This window comes from Talpa europaea (genome assembly GCF_964194135.1).
Source record: "Talpa europaea genome assembly, chromosome: 3".
Lineage (NCBI taxonomy): Eukaryota > Metazoa > Chordata > Mammalia > Eulipotyphla > Talpidae > Talpa > Talpa europaea.
The window spans coordinates 111,385,053-111,411,682 of record NC_140069.1 but is presented as its reverse complement, the minus strand read 5'-3'; the positions used below and the strand labels follow the sequence as shown (position 1 = coordinate 111,411,682).

Below are 26,630 nucleotides of genomic sequence, written 5' to 3'. Positions count from 1 at the left end.
TGAATTCAAAACAATGAATGCAGAAGGTATTTACAAAGTAAATCAGAAGACTGAAAAAGTATTCTACCTGAGCTGTTAAATAGCCTTTACTATTCTCAATAATAAGACACAGTATACGTGAAACACACTGCTATTATGTGTATGAGGCAGAGAGCTGCACATAATTTGATGATGATGGTATACTGCACATTTAGAGTCAAGGTTATATCACTGTACATATAGATTTAAGTCTCCATTAGCTCAGCAATTACCTGCTTCTACCTTTATCTCCACCTATTACTATATATTCTTAATAACCTAAGTGATATTTTTAAAACAAAATTTTGATCATTTTATGGCTCTGCTGAAAACTACCCAAAGACTTTTTATTCAATTCAGAACAAACACCAAAGCCCTTTAAAAGAAAATTTAAATCCCTGCATGAACCACTCCATCTTTGAATTATAGTTTTTACTCTCCCTTCTATTCATACCTCTCCACTCATAGTACCCTACACTTGGATTTTCTTTGCATTTATCAGGCCCATTGCTATTTCAGGGGTCTTTGTACCTGCTATTTTCATTGTTCAGAAAGTTCTTCTCCAGAGCTATCACGTGATCTATTTCATATCCTTTTTCAGTTTTTTTTTTTTCAAATGTCACTTTATTGATGCCTCTCAAGTAAGAATTTCTATAAGCATGCCTTTAAAACTGCAACCTATTCCTTCAAGAAATCTGTCCTGGATTTTTCTCCTTATCATCATCAGACACAATAAATATTGTTTTTACTTAGTCATATCGTCATCATAATCATCATCACCATTGTCATCTTTTTCTGTTCTCCAGAATACAACTTATATAAAAGCAGGGCATAGTGAGTACTCAAATAAGTTCCAAATGATTAAATAAAGCATTATTTTAGCTAAAAATCCCAAGAAAATGTTGTAGAGTGCCCATTTTTATATCTATATAGACTCAAATGATAACTTATTTTGATATAGAATTCCTCTACCAGCAGACACAGAATAGACACTTGAAAAGGCAATGTAAGAATAGAAATACATTGGTATATACATTGTATAACAAATTCTTGGCATCAGTGCTTAAAGAAGAAACTGTTAAATTATTGGCAGGTTCTCACACATCTAAGCATGAGGTATAGCACCTTGGCTACCAAGGTTGCAGCAGCATGCTTCATTAAATGAACATGGTCTTTTTGCTTTGTGCATGGAGCATAAAAAATCAATTTTTATGAAGTCAGCAATCATATATTTTTGTATATACATACATATATATAGAGAGATTGTGAATATATGAATTTACACACACACACGGCAATTCCAAACAAAAAACCAGGTATTTTCTGATAATGATACAATTTCTAATGCAGAAAGTGAATCCAAAATTTGAAATATCAGTAAATATATCAGATAGGGAAGTTCAAACATAGTTGAAGAAGGGACTGAAAATTTGGGGAAAGAAATAGATTATATCAACAATACGAAAAAGCAGTTATAATTGAACATTGATGGATCTGGTATCTCAGAATGATTTGGTAAAGATTTTCAAGTGAGACAGATTATGATGAGTTACAAATTAGACACAGAGCCTGCTTAGTGATGAAAACCACTGAAGAAAGATTTCTTTGTTTTCTGAAGCCATTTAACTGGAAGAATTATAGACTACTCCCAGGTCGCTCCTGCTAATTGAGTTATGATGGAATTTTGAAGAATGTATCACCTCAGATTTGTGGAATGGAAAACAGTTTAATACTAAATCAATACTTTATTTCAGTGTGATATTCTGTAATACTTTTTTGATACTTGTTTATTCTTGTGACATCGTGAAAATTTGGGAGAATTTTGCTTTCTTGATTGCATTTCCAAATTTAATAGCCTTAGTTAAGGTGAGGTGACTTCCTCTCTAATGTCTATCCTGAGGATCCTGGGATTTACAAATTTAATGATCTCCCAACTCTAATGTACGTATGAATGAAAAACATCAGATTTTTAGTTTCGTGATAGTTTGGGGGGAAAGGTATAAAAAGTTTAAGATGTTCCATGTTTGGAATCAGTCCTTTTAGCTTTCAATGAGAAGCCTTTTGTTTACCAAAGCCAAAAAAGAGATTTCACTGATTCACTTTCTACTCTATCCTGAATGTACTTATTAGCTCTCTCTTGTGTGCTAAAATAAGTCTCTCGAATTTCTTTTTCTTATTCTAGTTGCAAAATTCTCTTTGCCAAGGGCCATTTTGTCAATATTTGCCAAGATCAATGTCTCATTAATATAAATTTTTATTCTTCTATTTTCTGTTTTGTCATTACACTTTTGTGAAAAATGATTTCAAAATCCACATCCACATCAACAATGCTTTATCTTCCTCCCTAACTGCTTTATTCCCTTGATCCCTCCCTATTTATAACCAGCTCCCTAGACTCCATTTTTTTTCCCTAGTAACAGCCTTTGTTCTGGATATGTGCTCTAGATACTGCCTATCCTTCCATCTATAAAAGTAGCCTAAATCATTCCACTCCCATTATTTAGATGATTATAGAAATAAAATCACCACTAAACCTGCTAAAAAGAACAAAAGAGCTGATGCTTTCCTTTGTTCCCAGTAGACTCAGTAGAGTCCCTGTTTTGAATTCTCATATGACTTAATAGATTTAAATTAAACAACTAGTTTAATACTGCTACTGCTGGTGTTATTTGAATTCCATTATCGACATGTCTAATATATTGGTGTTAATGGTGTCTAAGTTTGCTACAATGGTGTCTAGAAAATTGCCTTGGATAATAAAATTTAAAACAATCATTTTGAAAATGTGACATTAAAATCATGAGATCTAAGTGTCTTCTGGATAAAAATCCAATTTTCAAGATCCAAATTATATCTATAACATATACCGTATGTTATCAGATCTCTCTCTCTCTATATATATATAGATGTTATCAATGATCTAAGTATATAAATATTTCAATTTTTAATGTAAACCATATATATAAAATATACCCACTTTTTAAATAAAACATGCAGAGTACTAAAGACTTTAATTTTTAAACACACAAATAAATCATTATCTAATTACTAATTATAAACCATATGCACACCATGACTTAAATACACAACTATGAATTACCTCCTCTTTTCTTGCGTCACGTCCTTTCTGCACAAACCAGATAACTTTTGCTTGTAAAGACCGTGGGGTACATTCCAGCAAAGTACTGTTGTTCTCTATACCATAGGCCAACCGCTCTTCAGTCTTATCCAAAGCATGTCCTACAACATGAATACTAATGTCAGCCTTGAGACTTTGATTTTACTGGTAAATACGTTTTTAAAATATTATTCACATCCCTGCAGCATAGTAACTTTTATTACTTATTGCTATTTTTTATGCAAGGTCATTTAAATGAGTTATTTGAGTGGTATACCAAAATCTAGATATTAAAACAACAACAACACAGCAAGCTATAGGTTAGGGTATGGGGTGGGGTCAAAGTAAGTAACTAGGAGTTTGGTTTCAAAAAATGAGATTGTCAAGACTTTAGAATTTGCCTCAGTGCTAAATTCATGAAAATCAATGGCAATATCCATAAAGCAGACAAGAAAAGGTGAGCACCAGTGTTCCAGCTAGGCAAAGGAACAAGTTCATGGTTACAAATAAAAGCAAAAAGCAGAAATCTAGATGATATGGCACCGTATGAACACAAGTATGAGTGATATCTTGACAAGGACTGCAGTTAGCCAGATATTGGGTTCCTGGTAAGAAAAGAGTAGAAACTGAATGACAGATTTTTGTGAAACAGAACTTCTTGATTATAATCTGTATGTTAAATGAGAAAGTCACTGGACTTGAACTCAATCTTATATACAGGCAAGTATACTTCACTGCAGTGGGTAATAAAAGAAGTGAATTTATTCTTTGTTGTTTTAACCAAGATCAAATTAAATAACAGACTGGCGATTTCACTCCATGCTTGGGTCTCCCCTTCAAAACTAATCCCTGAATCACCCTAGGATTAAGATTTTGCCTTTTTTTAGTCTATATTCTTGAAAGCTTAAGTGCTGCACCAACTGTGGGTCAGCCTGGGGTCTAGCAAATCAAAGTTGGACTGTAAAATATGGATCTGTAGATAAGCATTGATGGTCTCTCAACTAGGGGACCCCTTATACCAATTACTTCCTGATGAATGTAGGTACACTAACTACAGTCTGTTCCTCAAACACCATCATTATGTGAAGAGTTTGGACAGTGTTTTCCTGTATTATTTGACCTCCATACACTTGCCTAAGCTGAAATTTCATCTCATCCTTTACCTATCAGGTCACTTACCAGAAATTTACATCTGTACCACAAAACCTAATTCTAGACTTACACTACTCCAGTAAAAAACAAGTATTTTTCATTTTATTCTCTCCCAAAGTTTAGTAGGTGTCTTGATACAAGTTACATCATTCTTGGTAAAAATACCATAAATAATACATTGAATATATTCCCAGGGATGAAATGGAAAGCTAAATCCTGCAAATGACTGTGGCATTAGCCCCCTAAAGTTCACAGCATTCTTATCCTAGGAGCCCCCTGTCTTGAGGTCTAATACTAAAGTTCAATGGCAGTATATACAATTTATTCTAGCAAAGCAAGAATTATGTTAAATCCACAAAATTTTAACTACACAGAAGAAAGAACACATTCAGTACAAGGTTCTAGTATATATCAATTACAAAGAAAACAAGGACCCTTTCTAAAAAGTTTGCAATTTATCTTCAATATATACTCTAAGTAACCCATAATAATCGATTTTCTATGGATTACCAACAAACTGCTGTCCAAAGCATTGCTGAGCAGCATTTCCATGCCGAACATCTTGTCTGCGGAACCGCCTGAAAGAAAGCAAATGCATTTACGAGATGTTCAGATTTCAATTTTCCAGACTTTAAAACACAGCCAAGTGAATTAAAGATTCAAGTGTAGTCTGCTACTGAAAATACTGATCAGTCATACAAAACAAGGATAAAATTTAAGTTTCATAGTTTTCCATGGTCCCATTGAATATTCTTGAAAGGATAAGATCTACATAACTGTTCTTTCAGTGTTCGCATAAGTTTGGATTATAGCTCTTGAAACAATAATTTAAGAATGTTCTCTTTACATTTTGTTAACAATTTAGTTCAACAAGAAGTCTTGGTTTAAAATGAGTGTTGGATGGTAAAGGATGTGTGCAGCTAACGATGGTAGGCTTTGAGGCAGACTATTTGAATAAAAAATGCATAAGACTGACATAAGATAATGTGTATGTTAGAATAGGTATTTGAACCCAAATATTTGTTCTGTAGTTATTATAATCAATCAGCACAAATATAGTTGCTTTAAAAACTAATAATATACTCTTTTATTCAGATATAAATGATATGTCTTTATTCCACATGATGGTATATCACACATATTTGGCAGGAGTTCTTGAAATAGTGGAACTCAAGATATATTGATTTTTCCTCAATCAGCTGATTAAAATTAGAATTACTTCTAGTATACATTATCTGGTACAGATTATTTAGACATATAATTGAAAAATAGCAATATTGCTCATGCATGGAAAAATAATTCCAGAATATGTATCATATTTTAAATTTGTAAGTATATTTCTGAGATTAAACAAAGGAAATACTGTAATTTTAAAATCAAGAATTTCAGCATACTTAATTCTCATTAGAGATAAAAAAAAGAGTATTTATACAAAGGCATCTGTATATCACTTGCTTCTCTAAATCATGACATTTCTTCAAAATTGAGGGGGGGAAACAGCAGGCAAAGCAGAAATTTTACATAGATGTAGATGGCAACACTTCCAAAATGACAATGAGATGCTTCAAGCATACTCAAAGATAATATTTGGAGCAGGGAACCAGATTCAAAACCCACTGCCATAACCCATGTGCTATATGATTTTAAGCATATCTTTTCCATGTATCCATTTTAAAATTATTTCAATCTATCTTATTTGATATCCAATACAGTCAGTCTGATACCTAAAATAAATTTCAGGTTCAATTTTTTATTTCATTCTAGGTTCTCATTGCCTGCAAATAATAACAGTGGAAAATTATTTTGAAAGATGAGTGCTTTCTCAGTATGAGTTCTGATCATAGCTAACAACTCAATATGTGACAATTTTTTAATTCCTTATGTTGAAAGCTAGTGCAGATGAATATCTTCATTTTTTTAGTATTTTTTAATTTTTAGGACTATAATTTATGTATAAAAGCATTAAAAAATAAGATTGCTGGGCCTCCCCGGGTGGTGCAGGGGTTGAGCGCTGGGTTGCGAAGCTGCCCGCAGCCTCTGCAGCACTGGTTCCATCCCCGGTTGCTCCCCGGCCACTGGAGGAGGGTCCCACATGGCGCGCAGACCTCTCCTGCTGCCCGCTGCTCCCCTCAGCAGTGTACCTCGGTCCTTCTGCCTGCTCTGCTCCCCGCTCTGGTGAATTCTCTCACCCTCCCGCGCCTCTGACTGTACCCACTGCTTGTATGTATAAATCAATCAATCAATAAATCTTTAAAAAAAATAAACAAATAAGATTGCTGATTAGAAAAACTTACACAAAGACCTGGTATTTTATAATGCTTAGATTAATACTATCACATGGATTGTTCTATTGGGTTAAATAGTAAATGGCACTTGAGAAAAAAGTGGCAAGTACAATTAGAAAGTTTTCTGCATCTATATTATTTGGTACTAGCTTATGTGCTATTACACAACTGATAGCAGCTCTAGGTGAAAATTAATTCTTCACTTCATTGGGTATTTCTTTGGAATTTGGAACCCAAATTTCAAATAAAAGCAATAATAAATAATGGAGATGGGGAAATGGGAACTAGTTTCCACATTGCAGAAATAATATTTATCAAGTTTATAATATAGGTAATGTAAACATAAAAAGAATTGCTATGATTCTAGATAAGCAATGTGAATAATAGGCATGCAAAAGTTTTATTTAAAACATTGGAAACATGCATTTGAATAGAAAGATATCACATCCTCTACCAAGGTTCCAGTTCCTTTCATACAATCCTAATATCACTGTCCTTCACTCCAGTCTTTCAAAAGAATGTATTAGGAAGGTTTTGAAAAGGTTAAGCAAAGTAACCTTTTATTCTCAAAGTCGTATATTTTTCTTATATCTCCTGCCTTAGAAACTTTTAAAGAAAACACTGGAAATAGACAAAATACAAGAGAAAAGGGAAGGAAAGAACCTAGCTCTATAAATTATAGTTTACTTTGGAAGACTATTTTAAACAAGTGGCTTGGATGGTGAATTAATGCTTTTGCTCTGTTGACTCATTTTCACTCTGTGAACAGAAAGGTATTTATTTTAATGACCAGTTTTCAATTTCTGGTACTAGTCAGGTCTGAAGCAAAAACGATCTGTTATAAAAGCAAACTATTTTCCCTTCATGTGCTGGAACGTATCCAAAAAGTTCTCCTCGAGGGGTGGGTGATGTTCAAAAGAATCTGACACCACTGAAAGATCTCTATTACATGTCACTGAACTGAACTAATTCATTTATAAGTGGCTTCTGACTCCAGCTTTCAGTCCTTCCTGTCTATGATTTTGCCCATTTATTGAACTTTTTAAAAATAACTGTTTCATTTACTCTTTTTAAATATATTATCAAGCTTGTGATTGTATAGTCTTATAAGATGCATTCTATATCAGGAAATATTGAGCTATGGAAACTGCTTAGTCAAAAATCATCATCTCTATTGCATGTCCAATATAAAACCTTGTTATTCATAAGTATTTGACGCAAGGCTTGTAAACATTTTTATTGTTGCTGATAACAATACAAAAATTTTATTATTTTCAGTAAAATTGTATTTCTAGCTTTACATCTTCATGTTTTATTCCTTTTATGAAACTACACAGTTTTCCCTGAACAGTCTATGACTTTTTACAAACAATTACCTTTGACTGGGATCTCCCTGTAGTCTCACCTGAAAAATTGAGCTCAAAGTTTGGGTTATTTTAAGAATTAAATAATGTATTATATATACTGCACCTAGTCCAGTACTTTACATACAGTAAGTGCCAACAGCAAGAGCCTAGCATCCTTATTTACAATTCTTTTCTCTAATTTGGGTTCTGACTTCTTCTAGATGAGGGGCTGTGATTATATCTGCGTGACCCTGGCACATAAAACATTAACTGACATAGTGAATAAATCATAAAAAATACTTTCTAATAATAATGGCTGCATTCTTCAAGAACTGTTTTCAAATATCAATAAGCATTTGTATAAAATCAATTAATTTGCTCATTGTTTAATACAGTTGGTAAATTAGTTTACTATTTTTATTGAAATTAATTTTGTTTAAAATGTCCTTTCAAAACATTTTTTTCTCTGTTTGTTTATTATATCATTTCTTTAAATACTCACTGGAAAGTTAATTTAGCTAATGTTAGGTTAATAAAGTTTGAAGTAGAATCTAAGTTTTTTTAATGTAATTTACAATATGTGAACCTATAAAAATAACAACTACATTCAATTGAGCAAAATTAAAATAGGAAAAAGTTTTTTAAAAAAGCTATCCAAAGTGGAAAAGCAAGAATAAAAAACTTGGTAAACATTGTTTTTCAGTAAGGAAACTGCATGTAGTCTTATGTTTTTGTTTTCTATTGTCTTTGTCTTTATGAAGAGAAAAAAATCAATACTCATTCTATGACAATGTAAATATTTTCCCTTGTGTTCTTTCCCAAAGAATGCATCATTTCACCAGGTCCAAGTAAAGAATATCCTTATACTTCACAATACTTTCTGTACCTCAGGATCTGATAAAAGAATCCTGGAATTTACCTTCTCTAGCAAGTGGCAATGACCTTACTGGATTGCAGGCATTAGAGTTTAGAGGTCTTTAAGTACCTTTCATTTGTGTTGAATTAAATCACACATTTCATTAATTATATAGGTCATGCATTTGCCTAGGAGTTAAAATATTCACTTTCAAAATGAAATAAATGAAGACCAGCTGGTGGAGAGGACATGAGGCAAAAGCAGGATGTATTTTAGAATTTATTTATTTATTTTCCTTTTAAGTCTTTGAATCCCTCACGTGTGGTGCCTTGCCATTTCTCCATTTTAAGTTTATCTAGTCTGGTTTCATGTCTAGCAGCAAAAATTTCAGGAGGGGGAAGAGTTGATTCAAAGCTGGGTGGGAAAATTAAAAACCAACAGTGTTCTCAGTTCCAGTCCATGTATAAAAGAATCCATGGAAGTTATTTGCAGGAAATAACTTATATTTTATAAGTTATTTAAGTTTTCCAAACTTACATTCTGAACAAAATAGAACCATGATGAAACAACAACGTGGCTATTTTCATTTATATTTTAAAAGAAAAAACATGGTTATTTACATGGAATGAGCACAGAACTAAAAAAAAAAAAAAAAGTGTTGGTGTTTTCCTAAACAACAGAAGTATTACATGGAGGACTCTGTCTCACCTTTTTGCATGTGTACCTGTGGGGTAATACCGGGAACAGGATATACCATCCCAGGCACAGTAAGGGTCTCGAGCTAGGCAGCAGTCAGCACAAGCACTTCCATACATGTCACACTGATGGAATCTGACTTGGGCCACGGCAGAAGCAGAGCCAATATACAGCTGTTGCTATAGAAATTAAAGATGAGAGTGGTGACAAGCAGAAATGAACAGAACTTGCACTGAGATCTTACAGCTAACATCTAGATTTTCATATTTATACACAACCACCTCCATAAAATTTACTTAAATTACTGCAGTTGCTCCAGATTGATAATGCAAACACTGATATTCTCATTTGTTCAAGATTTGAGGAAATCTTTACAGACATAGTGGGAGAAGTACCAAACTCTCTAGAGGGAGCTCAAGAAAAACTCAAGAAGCTGAGCCTTATATTCATTATGCAAGCAGAAAAACACATCATCTAACATTTTAGATCTTTTTTAAACAGCTATAGGGACATTGAATAAGAGATTGGATAAATAAATGAGCTTTTGAGTACTGACATATAACATTTAGAAGTGTGACGTTTGCATGGAAAGGTGTAATAAACTGTAAGATACATTTTGAAGTAAAAAAAGACAAGTAGCAGGGCCTCCCCTGGTGGCGCAGCGGTTGAGCACTGGGTTGCAAAGCTGCCCACAGCCTCTGCAGCGCCCGTTCCATCCCCGGCTGCCAGCGAGGGTCCCACATGGAGCGACAGACCTCTCCTGCCGTACCGCTGCTCCCCTCAGCAGTGTGTTTCATCGGTCTGCCTGTTCTGTACCCTGCTCTGGCTCTGGTGAATTCTCTCACCCTCCCATGCTTCTGACTGTACCCAGTGCTTGTGTGAATAAATAAATCTTTAAAAAAAAAAAAAAAAAAAGACAAGTAGCAGAACAACTAAATTTGCATGCCCCCCATTTATCTAAACATAAAAGGTTATTTATAAATAAATTTGAAGTTATATATAGAACAACAGTTTCCAGAGAAATTTACACCAGAAACTTACTCAAGTAGTCTGAAATAAAGGTTTCACTATATACTTTTATTACCATTACTGCCATCATTACTTCAAAAACATTAGAAAGAGAATAAGTATGGAATAATGTTCTATAATGACTGTAAAAATAAATCTATCTCTATCTTTATAAAAATAGAAAATGAAATCCATTATATGTAAATAAGTATATATTTTTGCTAGAATAAAACGGTAGCTTGTAGCTTGCTGATATGTAAGTACTTGTGCTCTTTATTCTTTCCCCTTTATTCACATGTAACACACACACACACACACACACACTCTCTCTCTCCCTCACACTTACTCTCTTTGACGAAATCTCCATAGAAATAATAGGAACTGGATCCTGAAAGAAAAAAAGTGTTCCCTTTTAAGAAAAAGGAATTACAGGCACATACCTTAATATGATTACAAATCATCTGAACCCTTATTAGGTATTATGTAGTTCTGTGCCACAAATGCATAGTTTACATTTTAATAAATCAAATACTCAAATATAATTAAATTAAATATAGCTTTCTTTTAAAAATTCTTTTCTAATGGACTGGAACAGATAAGCAGATGAGAAAAGCTGTGGTAATCTAAGCAGGTTACTATTTGTCCTTGGAATGTAACTTTTATGTTTGCATTTGAGTATTACTTGTACTTTGGAAACTCACGTATCTTTAAATAAAATAATAAAGTCAGAATGTTCTTTCCTATGAAGCGATGGAACCACTAGAGTGAACGTTGCAGGTGAGTGAAGCATGTACACATATGCAAGTGTGAAGATGTGCCAGAAATTTATGTAGCTATATAAATGACTGGTGAATTAAGAAAACAGAATGAAATAAAAAGGTTGAGTGCTAAAAGAAATAGCAAATTTTAAAATGTCAAATTCTGGTTTCACTATATAAAAATGCGAACATTTTGTCGTACTTCTAATACATCAAGTGAGCATTAATTGCTTTAACCAGGACTAACCAGAGTGCTTTTCTGTTGGTTATCATGGTCAATCACGATGAACCCAAGATGCTTTGAACAAGACTAATAACCCCACTGTCTTAGAACTGCACCAGAGGAAAGAGGGTCTATAGCATAGTTTGGAGAACCCATGTGATATTCTCAGACAGTGATTAAGAAGAGAGTGTCTCTAAGGAGCATCAAACACACAGATCAACTCTGCAAGTGTAGAAGCAACAAGCAGGTGGAATGTACTCTATAGATAATTGTCCTTTGAAAATTATTCTTTGAAAAAGAAAGTTTGATTTTCTGTATTGGGGTTTTTGTACTTTCTTAATATTTTAAATGACAGAAACTTGTTTGCTTGCACATATTTAGCCAACAATGTTTCTTAAGGGTTCATAGGCACAGGACATTATAGTGGATGTGATTGCATCCATATTAGTGCTGAACTTTGGTCTCTAACCTGAAATAAAATCTTACACAGAGATCCATATGCAAAATAAACAAAAACATATCTGCTCTGGGTGAGACAGGAACATGATTAGCTTTGGGTGTGGCCATGAGGAAACTAATCTCCAGGAGACCCAAGGTGAAACAAAGTGATTTTCATCAATAAAACATTGTCACATATATTATATTATACACATATACAAGTAATCTTCACTATTGGCAGATTGTGCTTTTGCAAATTTTCCTGCTCATTAAAATATACTTGTAATCCTGACAGCAAGGCTTGAAGTGCTTTTGTGGTCATCGGCACAGGCATGCACGGAGTGGCAAAACACTAGAGTTGCCCAGTGTACACGTTCCCTGTTGAAGTCAATTAAGGCGATAATCTACTGTCTTCTTTCAGTTTTCATATTGTAAATGCATGTCCTTCTCGTGGTCTATTTAGTGTCACATTTTTTTGGCACCTTTTGGGGAGATTGTAATGTTTAAAATGGCCCTCAGCATAGTGCTGCAGTGCTGTCTAATGCTCTAAGCTCTGTGACATACTTATAGAGAAATTGTGTGTCAGATCATATTTGTTCAGGCATGAGATACCTTACTGTTGGGTATAAGTTCAATGTTAATTAGTCAACAGTATACAACAACTAAGGTATCTTCAAATAGACACACTCATAAAACAAGGCTATATACTATAAAGTTGACAAAAATGTCGTGAACAAAACCTAACACTGTGCTTCCCCCGGGTCAATGGTCAGTATTTACTAATTCAGTATTGAGTTTAAAGACCAAAACTGCCTTGAATATTGACACTTGGCTGTGCATGTGTACAGCTGTTTTCCAATGTTATTTTGGACTTTTTCTCCTTTTTAGTAGATTATCTGTGTAACTGATATGCTAAACAAAAAGTAGATACTAATCACACTACAAATTCCACAATATGTAATGTACTGCTTTTTTAAATATCTGTATTGATAGCACATTTGTACAAGATGTGACTGGCAATAATAATTCTAGAATTCATATGTAATGTGTTTTATTACTTTATATTGAAATACTTTACATGTTAGGTAAATATTGGTCACCTCACTTGATAAGTCTATGGTAAACAAATAGATGCATCAAGATTTTAAATGACTCCTCACTTAAAATTAACTCTGAATACCTAACACTCCTGTTAGAAATAATTGACATAATGTTTTCCCTATTTGCAATTCACTTGAAATTTTCTGAAATACACAGATGATGGCTAATTTTTTTGCTAAAAATACCTTGAATATCTGAAGTTCTTCCAGAATTACTTCTTCCATTGACTCTGTTTCTTGGTTGTAAATTGTGATCACTTTCAACACAATTCCATTATCTGTAAGAAACCAAAAGAAGAGATAAATTAGAAGCTTTGTACAATATAGTTTTCAAACAATTAAACACCTATAGGGACTCTGATTTCAAATAAGAAATGAAAGATGGATGAAACATTTAATCACTGCTAGCTAAATAACATGATTAACTATATATTCACATTTTCAATAAGCAAAAATTTAATTTAATATGCCTAGCCAAATATTAAGACCAAATAATATATAACTAGTTTTCAAATAGTTTGATCCAAAAATCCAATTAAAGGTTTGGAAGTCAAAATGTCTTTTGGTAATAATGGAATATAAGACAGATACCAAATTATTCAAGCTTTTCTATGGTGTAAGATGAAAGTAAAGTTTTTATCTAAAGGTACTTTCCAGATAAGAAATTATACCTTCACATTTAGGAAATTTTATAAGAAATATGCTGTGGAAATTTTTGCATGTGTGTGTGTGCATGTACATATTTGTATAGGTCTATATATGATACATATAAAGTATATAAACATATATGCAATATAATATGAAGAAATTTTGAATACATACAATGAGTCATACTGTACATCACTGGCTTCATAATTATCAATACATTTATAAATTTATATGCATATATCAAAATATCATCTATTATTAATGATATTTTGAGCTTGAGGCTTCCAATGAAAAATTTAAAAATTTAATAAAAATATAAACTTTATTTGTATATAAGAATAATGTTATAATACTAGAAAAATAACTCAGGAAAAAATAAGCCCATTTGAGGTGCTGGAAGTCACTAAGAGTGAATTTGTGGCTAAGTAATTTTACATTTCTTAAAGAAATCTGATGATTTGTTAATCTCAGGCCCATAGTACAGACCATATTATTAACATTAACTTCCTAAAATAAATGGATAAAATACAGACTGTACCAAGCAATTGATTTCTGGAAATCAGATAAATGTTTCAGTACTTAAATCTATTTTAAAAAATATTACTGGAGAAACCCAAGCACCAATACTGATATTGCATCCTGATTTCTCATCTGAGTACCTTCTAACATCTTTTCAGAATTATATAGTACCTTCTAACATCTCTTCAGAATTATATGTGTGTGGCTAATGTATGGAAGGATGCTCATTCTTATTAATAACAATGGCTATAGGAATAACTATGATGCATAAGGAAAAAGAAATGATCACTTTAAAGATTTTTTAATTAATGGCAGAAATTTAAAGTGCTTGACAGAATTTGGTATATATTGCCCTGTATACAAAAAGATTCCGTTTTCTCCCACAAGCCAGATTTAATGGCATTGATTAAAATTAGAAATTTATTTGAAAACTTTACTTTTACCATGTATCTATTACATTCTATTTATTAAAACATGGTATTATAGCTTTGGTCTAAAAGTTTACCTCTATTTTGGGTAACACTTGGCCTATTTGGCACAAATGACTGATTCTGTAGGCCTGATAAGCATATTGTGATTACAAATTTAGAGAAAGCTTGTCCCAAGTTGTCTGAAGAAAATCTTGAGATATTGCTGAGCAACCAAATGTGGAAATGGATCTAGATGACTAAAAGAAGAATCATTCTGGTCATGGCATCCTACTTGCTCTTTAGGAAGTTTATTTGACATCATTAACATCAATTCTTTACTCCTTCACTTATTCATTTATTCAAATGTATTAAGTATTGACCATGTATCAGGAATTGTGTGCTGTAACTGCCCCCAAATCCTCTCTTCCTCTATAGTGAATGTAGTGAATGAGTAGATTACAAATGAGCTAGTGGACCAACACTAGATTTATTGATACATTTTAAAAAATAATACAATTATCAATTTTAAGGTTCAATTAAGGTCTCTAAATATTTTCTAGTCATTTACCTGTTCCAATAAACAGGACATCATAATGGCCATCCTCAGCTTCTACTCGATCCACTGCTATTTGTTTCAGGTTATATTTTCCATCTGTTTTTACCAGTATTGGCTTTTTATGAGCAGGTTTTATGGGCTGGTACATAAGCGGATGGCTTCTTGCAAATCGGATGGCATCATCAGGATAGTCTTTGGTTGTTCCATACCTCCCTCCATTCACTTTGCTGGCACACTGAAATAAGAGTGAAAGAGATAATTATTTTCTTGTTTAAATCTAAAAAGCAAGTTCATAAGCAAATATGAGAAGAATTAGAAAATTGGATGTGTTCAGTTAATTAACTAGGCATTCCAAAATGTTTAGTAAACCATGTATTCTTCATTACAAAAATGAAACCTGCATTAAAAATTGCAAGGAGAGCCTCCCCAGTGGCGCAGCGGTTGAGTGCTGGGCTGTGAAGCTGCCTGAAGCCTCTGCAGCGCCGGCTCCATCCCGGGCCACCAGGCGAGGGTCCCACATGGCGCGCAGACCTCTCCTGCCGCCCGCTACTCCCCTCAGCAGTGTACTTTGTCAGTCTGCCCGTTCTACTCCCTGCTCTGGCTCTGGTGAATTCTCTCACCCTCCCGCGCTTCTGACTGTACCAGTGCTTGAGTAAATAAATAAATACATCTTTAAAAAAAAAATTCCAAGGAAAGACTAAATTATTTCAAATATGCATACTAGAAAAAAAATGGAATATTGTTAAATTCTGGAAAAGTGATGTATATTTATATTGGTACCATCTGGTAAAAATGTTCAGCACTATAAATACTTGGATTATTTTCTCAATTTTCTGAAATTTAGTGTTACATTGTAAATTAAAAGTTGAAAGTTGGGCCTCCCCTGGTGGCGCAGCGGTTAAACACTGGGTTGCGAAGCTGCCCGCAGCCTCTGTAGCGCTGGTTGTATCCCCGGCCACAGGCGAGGGTCCTACATGGCACGACAGACCTCTCCTGCCGTGCCCGCTGCTCCCCTCAGCAGTGTATTTCGTCAGTCTGTCTGTTCTGTTCCCTGCTCTGGCTCTGGTGAATTCTCTCACCCTCCTATGCTTCTGATTGTACCCAGTGCTTGTATAAATAAATAAATAAATCTAAAAAAAAAAAAAAGTTGAAAGTTAACAATAAATTTTTCATAGCAAAGCAAAAATTATCTTTGTTGTGTTCAATCTTCCCCCCAAGTTAAGGATCACAACTGAACAAGATGGCTTTCCCATTGCTGAAACTATATAATATGATTGCTGATGGTTGTAATTGGCTCAGTGACTATAGAATCGTAGTGCTATAACTGAACCTTAATCAAACTCCATCATCATTAATTACTGAATTACTCTTTGTTCGACTGAAATCTATATGAATTTGTATTATTTTTGTATGGGTTAGAATCAACAAATTGAGAAAGCCAGAAACATTTGCTCTAACATGTTCCAATCCTCAGCTCACTGACTCTAAAAATAAATGTTCAGTGGCACCTAAGCTACTTCTTGGAACATTTTTACCTATGTTGATTCATGACCATTATTAAAAGCTCCCTCATTTTGTGTAGTTTCCTCTAGAACCAACAGCAATTGCAATGATTATCTTGATAAAAATTTTCCACTTTAGAATATAAGTACAGTAGTTTAGTAATCAGATTCTGTTAAAAGGACATTTTTAATGGTTTGTTTTTTAAAAAATCAGGCCATATTTCTTAATTTAGCATGAATTTTTCACTTGAGTATACTTTCAGAATATATAATTGGAAACATTTTGGACCAGCCTGGAAGCAGTTCAGTAACCAGTCACTTCCTCCAAATCTCCTTTAAGACCATGTGGTTTCAAGAGGCATTTCCAGCAAAGCCACAGGAGTGGGTTTTCTCCATTTAAATTGCAATTTCAACCAATAGAGTGAAATAAAATATACTTTATGTCTTACTGGAAGCAATAATTTTAAGCTAGTGAGAGGATGATTGAAATGGTAAAGCCTTACACTTGTTAATGGAGGTAAGGTTTGTTTCCACTTCGGATTTTGGCTCTGCAAAAACAGTTTTACTTGACTTGCAAGCACTTGTGGAAACAGCATAGTGATGGGTTCCACCGCTGCTCATAAAAATGGAGACTGTGACTTGCATGACAAGTTAAATGTTTATTCTCCAGGGCCCACGTAGTACATACATGATCCTACATATTCCCAACCTATGATATAAAATCATCATTATCATTGTCATGATCATCATTTTTAAATACATGTGCTATTTAAAAGATACAAGTTTGGAGACTAGTTGGGGACATTTTAGTAGCACCAGTTCAGAGGCAAGAGGTAGAACTTTCAATATTCCAGCAACACTTTTCAGTTGGCACTCTTCCTATAGGAGGCCAGCAAGGATGTTAAATGAGGTGCTAAGTATTCTGAGGGGGCAGAGAAAAAAATCTCTTCTGGGTATTTTAAAGTGAGAAATAAAAAGGAAATCTGGCCTAGGGAATATAGAGGCTCACCTAAACATTAGAATATAAAAATCCTCTTGGTCTTAGAAATTACTAATTCTTATGAAGAGGCTGAGAGAAATATAATGCTTATTTTATTGGATGTATTCATCACTACCCTTAAAAATAAAATTTTAGTTGGAGCTAAAGTACCAATAATGATATATATACATTGTAATGCTGCTAAGATATATCCATCATAGATTACATACTTTTCATTACATAAGAAGTATACACCTAGATATGTGGAGTGGTATTTCTGTATCATGCAAGTAATATTTTTAGGTGGAGGGTCTCCCTGATGGCACAAGGGGTTAAGCACCATACTATGAAGCAATTCGCAGCCTCTGCAACACGAGTTTGATCCCTGGCCGGCCAGGGAGCAAACCACATAGCGAAGCCCACTGCTCCTCTCTGCAGTGCTCACCTCTGCAGTATATTTCAGTCAGTCTGCCTGTTCTGTTCCCCACTCTTGTCTCTGGTGAATCCGCTCATCACCCCCCCCCCATCTCTGGCCTGTACCCCAGCTCTTGTATGCATAAATAAATAAATCTTTTTAAAAATATATATATATATATTTAGGTGTAGAATTACTTAATTATTTAATGCAAAGTTTTGTAAAGCATCTACAACAGAGAATAAAACATTGTTAAAAGAGTTTTTAAAAAACAAGAATACTTTGTTAAATGCCTAAACTTACAGAACCAGGCCTTGGATAAGGAACTTTTCCTTCATAGAGTGACCAGTGGTATTCAGGTCCTTCCTTATGTGCATATGGTCCATTAAAAACTGCCCGGATGCTGGACATATGATAGACACATATAGCATGCCCTCTAAATATATTACTGGAAAAAAAAAAAGAGAATTACTATTCTGGAACTAAGAAAGTCACCTAGTCAAAATTTTCAGACTACATAAAGACTACATTTTGCATAAAGTGTTACAATTTTTAAGAATGGGAAATTATAAAAATATTGGTTATTATAATATTTTAGGTATTAAAACTCCAAAACTTTCCATATTTATTAATATAAATTGAAATATTAGTCATAAAAATAGTTTTCACTTAACTTTATTATTATTAAATATTATATAGTAGGTTTATATTTTATTAAGATCTGGTATTAATACTAAAAGAATCATTCCTAAGTTCAATCACTTATCTTAAAAGTATTATCTCCTTGTATATTATTCTATCTTCTGAGTAGTGTTATCCTAATCTCCATAATATTAATGCAAATTCTATTCAAATTGTATATCACAGTGCATATGATCAAAAGAACAATTAAAATTCTCATGAAAACTTGGGGCTTTGTTCCATTCTTTGGCTTGGGGTATAGCAGACATTAAGATTACTATATATTCCTTCCTCCAAGTCACTGAAAACATGGTAGTAGTAGAAAGATAATTGAGATGAACTGAATTAATTTTGGGAAAAAGCTTAAATTATATAAAACTCTGATTCTTTACTTTCAGAACTAGCAGCAACTGACTTCTTTTGATAGAAAGGTCTACTTGTTGACAATCAAGATAGTAGCTGGCTAACTACAAGAAGTTTTACTGAGAGCATTTGGAATAATACTTTGCAGAAGGACTTTTAAAAATGATTTTAAATCAATATCTGGCCATATTTCTTAATTTGGCATGATCTGAATGAATTCCATTATTTCCCCAGCATTCTTATGATGAGAATCAGTTATTTTGACTCACAAAACAGTCAATGTGCGTGAAAGTGTTATGCAAAATGCAAAAGTCTTTATAAATATAAAATTTCCTACACTCTGAGACACCTGTAGGACAGCAGTTATGTTCCTGTCTCAGGACATCAATTCACACATTTTATTACACACCTTGAAGCAATTGGAAACTCCTGTGATAGTGAGAAAATCAGAGATGTCTCCCAACTAAAGTGGCAATAAACCTTTGATCACCATGTGATCAGTATCAACTTTTATGTCAGATAACAGCTGGTAAGCTATTTTTTCCAGATTTAGATATAAATTGAACAGTAAAAATTGAAATTATGGAAGAAAATAGCATCATGTCTTTGAAATCTCAGGCAGATCCATTATGTCATCATTTAGGAAAGTGGCTTATAAACTGATCAGACTAAACTACAGAAAAGCTATCCTGAACACCCCATAGCTTGTATTTATCATTCAAGGCCATGGAATTATGATTCAATATATAAATTCTTCACTGGCATAAGGAATAAAATTAAGTAGAGAAAAATACAGACTTTCCATGGACTGTGGTAACTAGCAATCTACATTTACTACTTTTCTTTGTATCAAGAATTAATTGACAGAAAAATTGTTTCCATGTTTCTCCCTTGAGGATAAGGTTTCCTTACACTAGTAGGATATTTTGTCCAAACAGCTTTACTGCTCTTTTTCAAAAGTAAACACAAGAAATCACCTGCCCTGCTGGCGCAAGGGGTTGGGATGCAACCTATGAAGCTCACTGCAGCCACTGTGGTGCGAGTTCGATCCCCGGCCAGGAAGCTGCCTGCATGGCACAGCAGACCTCTCCTGACATGCCCACTGCTACCCTCAGCAGTGTATTTCAGTCAGTCTGCCTATTCTGTTGCCCACTCTGTCTCTGGTAAATTCTCTCACCCCCCTACACCTCTGGCCTGTACCCCAGCTCTTGCATGTATAAATAAATAAATCTAAAAAATAAATAAAAAACAAAACTGTGTAGAGAGAACATAAACAAAGAAGATATTCATGACTATGTAACAGCTTCAAGTCAATGGAATGCAAGAGGAATTGAGTAATATCATTTTGTTCCTACCCAGAGAACTGAGATATCTCTTTATTTCTCATTCTAGTCATGTCACCTAGAATCAACCTTATTTGTAATGACACTCAAGAAATTATACATATTTATGTATATGTACATATACATGTTATATATGTATGCATATAAACTCCTCCTGTCTTTTTAAATCTCAGACATCCATTATGCTATCATTTAGTTTCAACTAAAACTGATTCCAGTAATAACTGTTCATTCATGTATCAACACACAAGACATGCTATTTGATTTTTTCCTGTACTCGTCCATGAATACGAAATAATGTAAAAAGAGAAAAGTAATAGATTATAAGACCTAAACTTGAGAAGCTTATTTAAATTTAAAACATTGAGGGTAAATTGTAAAGGTGTTTTAGCTATCTACACAGGAACTAGACAACCAGAATAAAGGAGTTAGCAAAATGCTTTATGATTAAGGAAGAAAGCAGTATTTCTTGAAGATGTCTGTTGATAAGGACTGATATAAATCAGTGCTGGAAGAGAAAGTCATTTCAAGCAACAGAAGTAGATAAATAAAATCTAGGGGTGGGGAATAGCAAAACAGACAGAGGGATACTGTCAAGGTATTATCTTGTCAAAAGTAGAGCATTAAAGAGCTTACAGGAGAAAATTCCAAAGATGAGAGGATAAGAGTTGATACAGATCCTTGAAAACCTGACTTAGAAAATTCTATGATCATTAAAAGGATGATCCTAGATTCTATAGCTTCTAAATTATATGAGAAAACAATCATTGTGTTATAGATCAGAGGAGATGAGATTAGGACGCTAAATATCTGGATTGAGATGGTGGTTTTAAATACAAAAGCAAAAATAAGTCAGAAGGAAAAAGATACCAGATGATTTCACTCATGTGGGATACAGAGAAACAAAGGAACATTATTTAGTTGAGTAAAAAAAACTAAACCAAATGAAACCCTAGGAATCTGATTGCAGAATCCAGGTTACCAGAAAGTCAGGGTGGGCATGGGGAGCAGGGAGGTAGGGATCCCAATGGACTATGTGGAGGAATATAGATTCCATGGTTATGGGTGTGGTGCAGTAACACACATTTAAAGAGATGTGAACCTGTACCTCTGAATCATGTACTGTATTGTAAACCACGGTCCTCAATAAAAAATAATATAAATAGCTTTTAAATAAAGATAAAAGTGAAAATACAATTGCAAACATAAATACAGAAAATGAGAATGACAAACAGGACAATAATATTTTCATGTTATATACACAATGAGTGGGTGAGGCATCTTATATTTCATAATATTATTATTGATCATGTAAATTTCTCACCTGGTAGTGTTAAAGAGTCCAAATATCACTGGGTTCTTATGATCTCTAGTATGCAGAACAAATACATCCTCTGAAAAATTAAAGACCATTACATTACTTAATATTTTTGTCCTCTTTGCACATAAAGAAAATATATTGACATACAAATAGTTTAGAAACCACTATAGGTTGTACGATATAAATTCCCATATGCACACAACCAGGACCAAATCATAACAGAAGGAAACACTCGGCTATTCAGCATGACTTTGAGTTGAGCCTGGAGGAAAGGACCAGAGGCACTGACTCTAAACTAATGAGTTGTGTTTCTTTTTGTTCTTGCAACTCCTTTGTTCCCACTGCATGGACCTGGCCAAAATAAAGAGAACAGAAACTTGCTCTAAGTTAGCTGATGTTGGATGTATACTCAAAGAAATACTAGTTGTTGTTGTTGTTTTTAATATATGAACTCTTGCCATTTCCAGCAACATAGATGGGATTAGAGGGGGTTATGTTCAGCAAATTAAGTCAGAGGGAAGAAGACAGATACCAGATAGAGTCACTCAGATGTGGAATATAGAGAAACAAAACAAAGGATCAGACAAAACCAAATCAAAAACAAACACTAGAAATCTGACTATAAAATTGAAAAGACCACAGGGGGAGGGGAACATTGGAGAGCAAAGGGTAGAGCGGGCCCAATGAACTATGGTGGAGAACTATGGTGCCCTTGAGGTGCAAGTGGTGTGGTAATGTGTTTTGGAAGAGATATGTACATACCTCTAAATGATATACAATGTTGTAAACCAAAGCTATCTCATAAAAATAAAATCAAATAAAAAAAGAAACCAGAAAGAGAAGTCAAATACTGTAGAAAACAAGTTTTATATGTCCTACAATAAAGGTTACATAGAGGCATTTAGATCAATGAATAAAATTTATTTATCCCAATATTTACCGAGTTCATCAAAATATGTATCAATTCCATTCATTCCTGGTACTGAGCAAACCAATCTTGCTTTTAGGAAAGTAGTCCACTTATTCACTAGTATTCTCTGTCCACCTACATCATTCTGAGAAAAATAAAAAAGCAGGTAAATAGGCATCTAAAGAATTCTTATCAATAATGATTTTGTATTATTAAAGTTTCAGCTTTTCCATTTAATGTACAAAATTTAGCATAATCTTTAAATATCACAGAATCAATTTCCCATAAATTTTTTCTTTAGGTTTGTACATTCTACTTTGTTAGTGTGCCTTCATTCTGGTCCATTAAATACAGGTGTTAACTAATGTTAATAGAATTGTCTGTCCTAAATAAATTAGTGGCCTTTATGATACAATAACCTTTGCTATTATCTTACTGATAAATAATCTGCTTATCTTAGAAATAAGGAAGCATCCATTCATTTCTCTTGCTCTATAAAAATAAAGGTGGAAATACACACACATACAGTTGAACACATACATATGCTAGATAAGTAGATAAATAGATACATACACACCCACAAACATATACATGCAAAGATGTACATAACCCTAAATCTCTTTTTAAATGTATTAAATATTAAAATAATGTATATCTACACTATCATTAGCACTCTCCCAATATATATTTCTACTTAAGTTGGCTTTTAAGGTTCCTAAACAATCTACCTAAACCTTAACAAATTGAAGACTTTTTCTACAGAGTTGACCAACTGAACCTATGATATATATGTAAATAGCTTAGAATGGGGACTAAAAGCAATGAAAAAGATATGGGTTTTATTAATTTTCTTTAAATGGTGCTCAAATCTGTGTCAGAAGAAATATAGTCTAATTATAGATTATTACAGCTTTGAAATAGAGAAAATCGTATAAGATGAAAAGCTCTTTTAAGATAAAATTTTCACTAAATGTGAAATACGAATATTAGTAAATACCAATTTTAGACAGCCTACAGGATACCAGAAATATTGTAAAGTAGAAAACTATTATAAAATTAACAAAGACCTCATGACAAATTGTGAGATAAGCAAGTTTAATGAGACAAATGCAATCCTCACCACACAAAGTCGCCCAACTCTGGTGTAAATGGCATGGGCATTGTTTTCTGCCTCCAGAGCCTTCTCAGTAAAAAAGAAATATATTTTGTTGTCATCTTTGTCTTCATTGTCAGGTATCATATATGAACCTACAAATTTTGGTTCTATAGAAGAAAAAACAAAGGAAGTTGAAATACCAATTGCAACAAAATAAGTTTTCTATTAATTATATATCACATGAGTGTGTAAGTTTAACTGTCACCATTTTATGAAGAAATGTTTTCCTTGTCTATTGTACTAAACTTTGACAATTATGGATATATCTGTTTTCTCTGCAATTCAAAAATTTTTAGAAATATTAAAGGAAAATTTAATTCAAAAATTACAGAGTCAAGGAAGGAAAACCAATTTCAGACTCAAGTAAGGAAAACCAACCACAAGAAAACCAATTACAGAGTCAAGGAAGGAAAACCAATAATAAGATATATTATTGTGTAAGATATATTAAAAAAATTCGAAGGACAGTTGGGGGTTATTATTTTGATAATCTATATAACATGTCCTACATAACATTCTCTATATATAGGTAATATATTTTAGAAAAGAAGTCTATCATTACTTTTAATTTTTTTAAAAGATTTGTTTATTTATGCATACAAGAACTGGGGTACAGGCCAGAGGTGCAGGGGGTTAAAGGATTCACCAGAAACAGATTGGGGAGCAGAACAGGCAGACTGGCAGACTGAATGAAATACACTGCTGAGGGGAGTAGTGGGTGAGTCAGGAGAGATCTGCTGTGCCATATGGGTTGCTCCCTGTCACGTCAGGGATTGAACTCATGCTGCGGAGGCTGCAGATAGCTTCATAGGTTGTGTCCCAAAACCCTGTGCCACCAGGGAGGCCCCTATCATTATTTTTAATTCATAAATTATCTGCCACTCTCGTTCAAGGAAGAACTTTTTGATTTAAGGTTGAAAATGTATTCTAATTTTTTACATTTGTAGTGTAAGTTATCTAAGTGAATTACTATTGATTGCTATGAAAATTAAACATTTTAATGATAATGTGCCAATAATGTGTATGTAAAGAATAAAAAGGCTGAAAATAATGGAAATGCTCATGATAAAATGATGTTTTAGTCCCTAGTCATAACAATATACCAAAATAAAAGCATTCTCCCTTACACACAATTCTATGTTAATGAATGGTTCATCATTTCTGCTTGTTTGTCTTTAATGTGCAATGTGATCCTACAAAAGCAAGCAAAGCAAAGCAACCACTCTGTCTGAAATTATACCATTGAATAAGAGAAGATACAACGTACTGGATGAAAAGGACTTTTCTACTTTTATAGACTTGTTTTATTTTCTTCATGTAAATACTGATTTTTAAGCATATCTATGAAGGTAATTTCCTTTTATAGTTAAGCTAATCCAGACAACTAAGAAAAAAAAAATCCTGAAATTTGTAAAAGCTATATATTTGTATTGTTATAATTATCAAAAGGGCAAATTTTCCATGAATTGTTTAAGTTCTGATTTACATACTCTTCTCTCCTTGAACTCACCTTTCAATAGTCGTTCATCATCATGCTCAGTGCGAATATGGGTTAGGCGTCCCATGCTCCGGAATATTGCAGCATCTCTGCCCCAGTAGTCGCTATAGAGTCCAGCAAACAATTCACTGCCTACATGGAAATAGTTAAAAGTAAGTCAATATATGTCTCTGGATCATCAGTCATAACTGCACTAAACATATCCAGGTTTACTTTGTATAAGATCTTATAAAAATAATATTACTTTTAAGGGCATGGATGGTGCACTCAGAATGCCAGGATTCAATTCTGACTATCACTTATAAGATCTGTGAATTTGGATGAGTTACTGAACCTCTCTTTGCTTCAGTTTCCTCACTAATAAATAGAAACAGCAATCAAAGGATTGTTAAGTAAAGAATGTGGCATATACTAAGATCTGTGTTAGTATTTATAAAAAAATCTGGTTTGATTTTACTTTACTAAATGGTTCACCTTCATAGTATCAAGGTAATATTATCATAAGCATTAAATGTGAGCTGGCTAACTAAAACCCTTTTAGTAAGGAGAAATTGCTTCCATTAACATGATTTTAGTGTCAGAACCACAAAATCTGACAAAGTTGTATATAATCTAATTAGTTGTCATTTAATTTGTAAGTTTGTGGTTTAGTTAGATAGGAATGAAATAGAGTCATAATTTAATCAGGCAGTCAGTAGAAAGAATGAAATCAGCAGTGATGTGTGGTGAAGGTTGCAGACTTAAAATCTGACCAAAAAATGAACAAGTTATGTTCGGGCTCAAGAAAGACAATGTGTTTTTGAAACTAGAAAGACATTAGAATAGCTTATGAAAAGGGAAAGATATTAGAAACATAATGTAAGGATATAACTGGAGTTCTAAAAAAGCCAACATCTCTCAAACATAGAGAGTTGGAGTTCTATTTTCTCAAAGTGTGTCCATCATAGTACTGCCAGGGCTGTCCTGCTCACACACATCTCCACCATCCTGTCCCAGGCAAAAATCTCTGACCAAGAAGCAAATGACAGCATCAGCACTGGCAACAGCAACCTCAGTTTAGGGTAGTACAATTAATTTCTTTTTTTTTTTCAAGTTTTTTTTATTATTTATTTATACAAGAACCGGGGTACAGGCCGGATGTGTGGCAGGGTGAGAGTATTCACCAGAGACAGAGTGGGGAACAGAACAGGCATACTGACTGAAATACACTGCTGAGGGGAGCAGTGTGCCAGACAAGAAAGGTCTGCCGTGCCATGTGGGTTGCTCCACTGCCAGTGGCACTGCAGAGGCTGTGGACAGCTTCACAACACTGTGTCCAACCCCCTGCACCA

At 33.7% G+C, this 26,630-nt stretch overlaps 1 protein-coding gene across 1 annotated transcript in view; it reads right to left on the bottom strand.

Moving 5' to 3' along the window:
• SEMA3E (semaphorin 3E) overlaps nucleotides 1-26,630 on the bottom strand; it is a gene marked incomplete at both ends in the record, with an annotated part of 207,632 nt that overhangs the window by 10,442 nt on the left and 170,560 nt on the right. Inside the window, 11 exons of the mRNA XM_084230173.1 lie at nucleotides 3,119-3,258; nucleotides 4,799-4,866; nucleotides 9,484-9,650; nucleotides 10,826-10,867; nucleotides 13,185-13,276; nucleotides 15,144-15,366; nucleotides 18,331-18,475; nucleotides 21,739-21,808; nucleotides 22,676-22,790; nucleotides 23,766-23,908; nucleotides 25,312-25,431. Coding sequence (XP_084086299.1) covers nucleotides 3,119-3,258; nucleotides 4,799-4,866; nucleotides 9,484-9,650; nucleotides 10,826-10,867; nucleotides 13,185-13,276; nucleotides 15,144-15,366; nucleotides 18,331-18,475; nucleotides 21,739-21,808; nucleotides 22,676-22,790; nucleotides 23,766-23,908; nucleotides 25,312-25,431 — 1,325 coding nt within the window. The remainder of the gene's footprint in view (nucleotides 1-3,118; nucleotides 3,259-4,798; nucleotides 4,867-9,483; nucleotides 9,651-10,825; nucleotides 10,868-13,184; nucleotides 13,277-15,143; nucleotides 15,367-18,330; nucleotides 18,476-21,738; nucleotides 21,809-22,675; nucleotides 22,791-23,765; nucleotides 23,909-25,311; nucleotides 25,432-26,630) is intronic.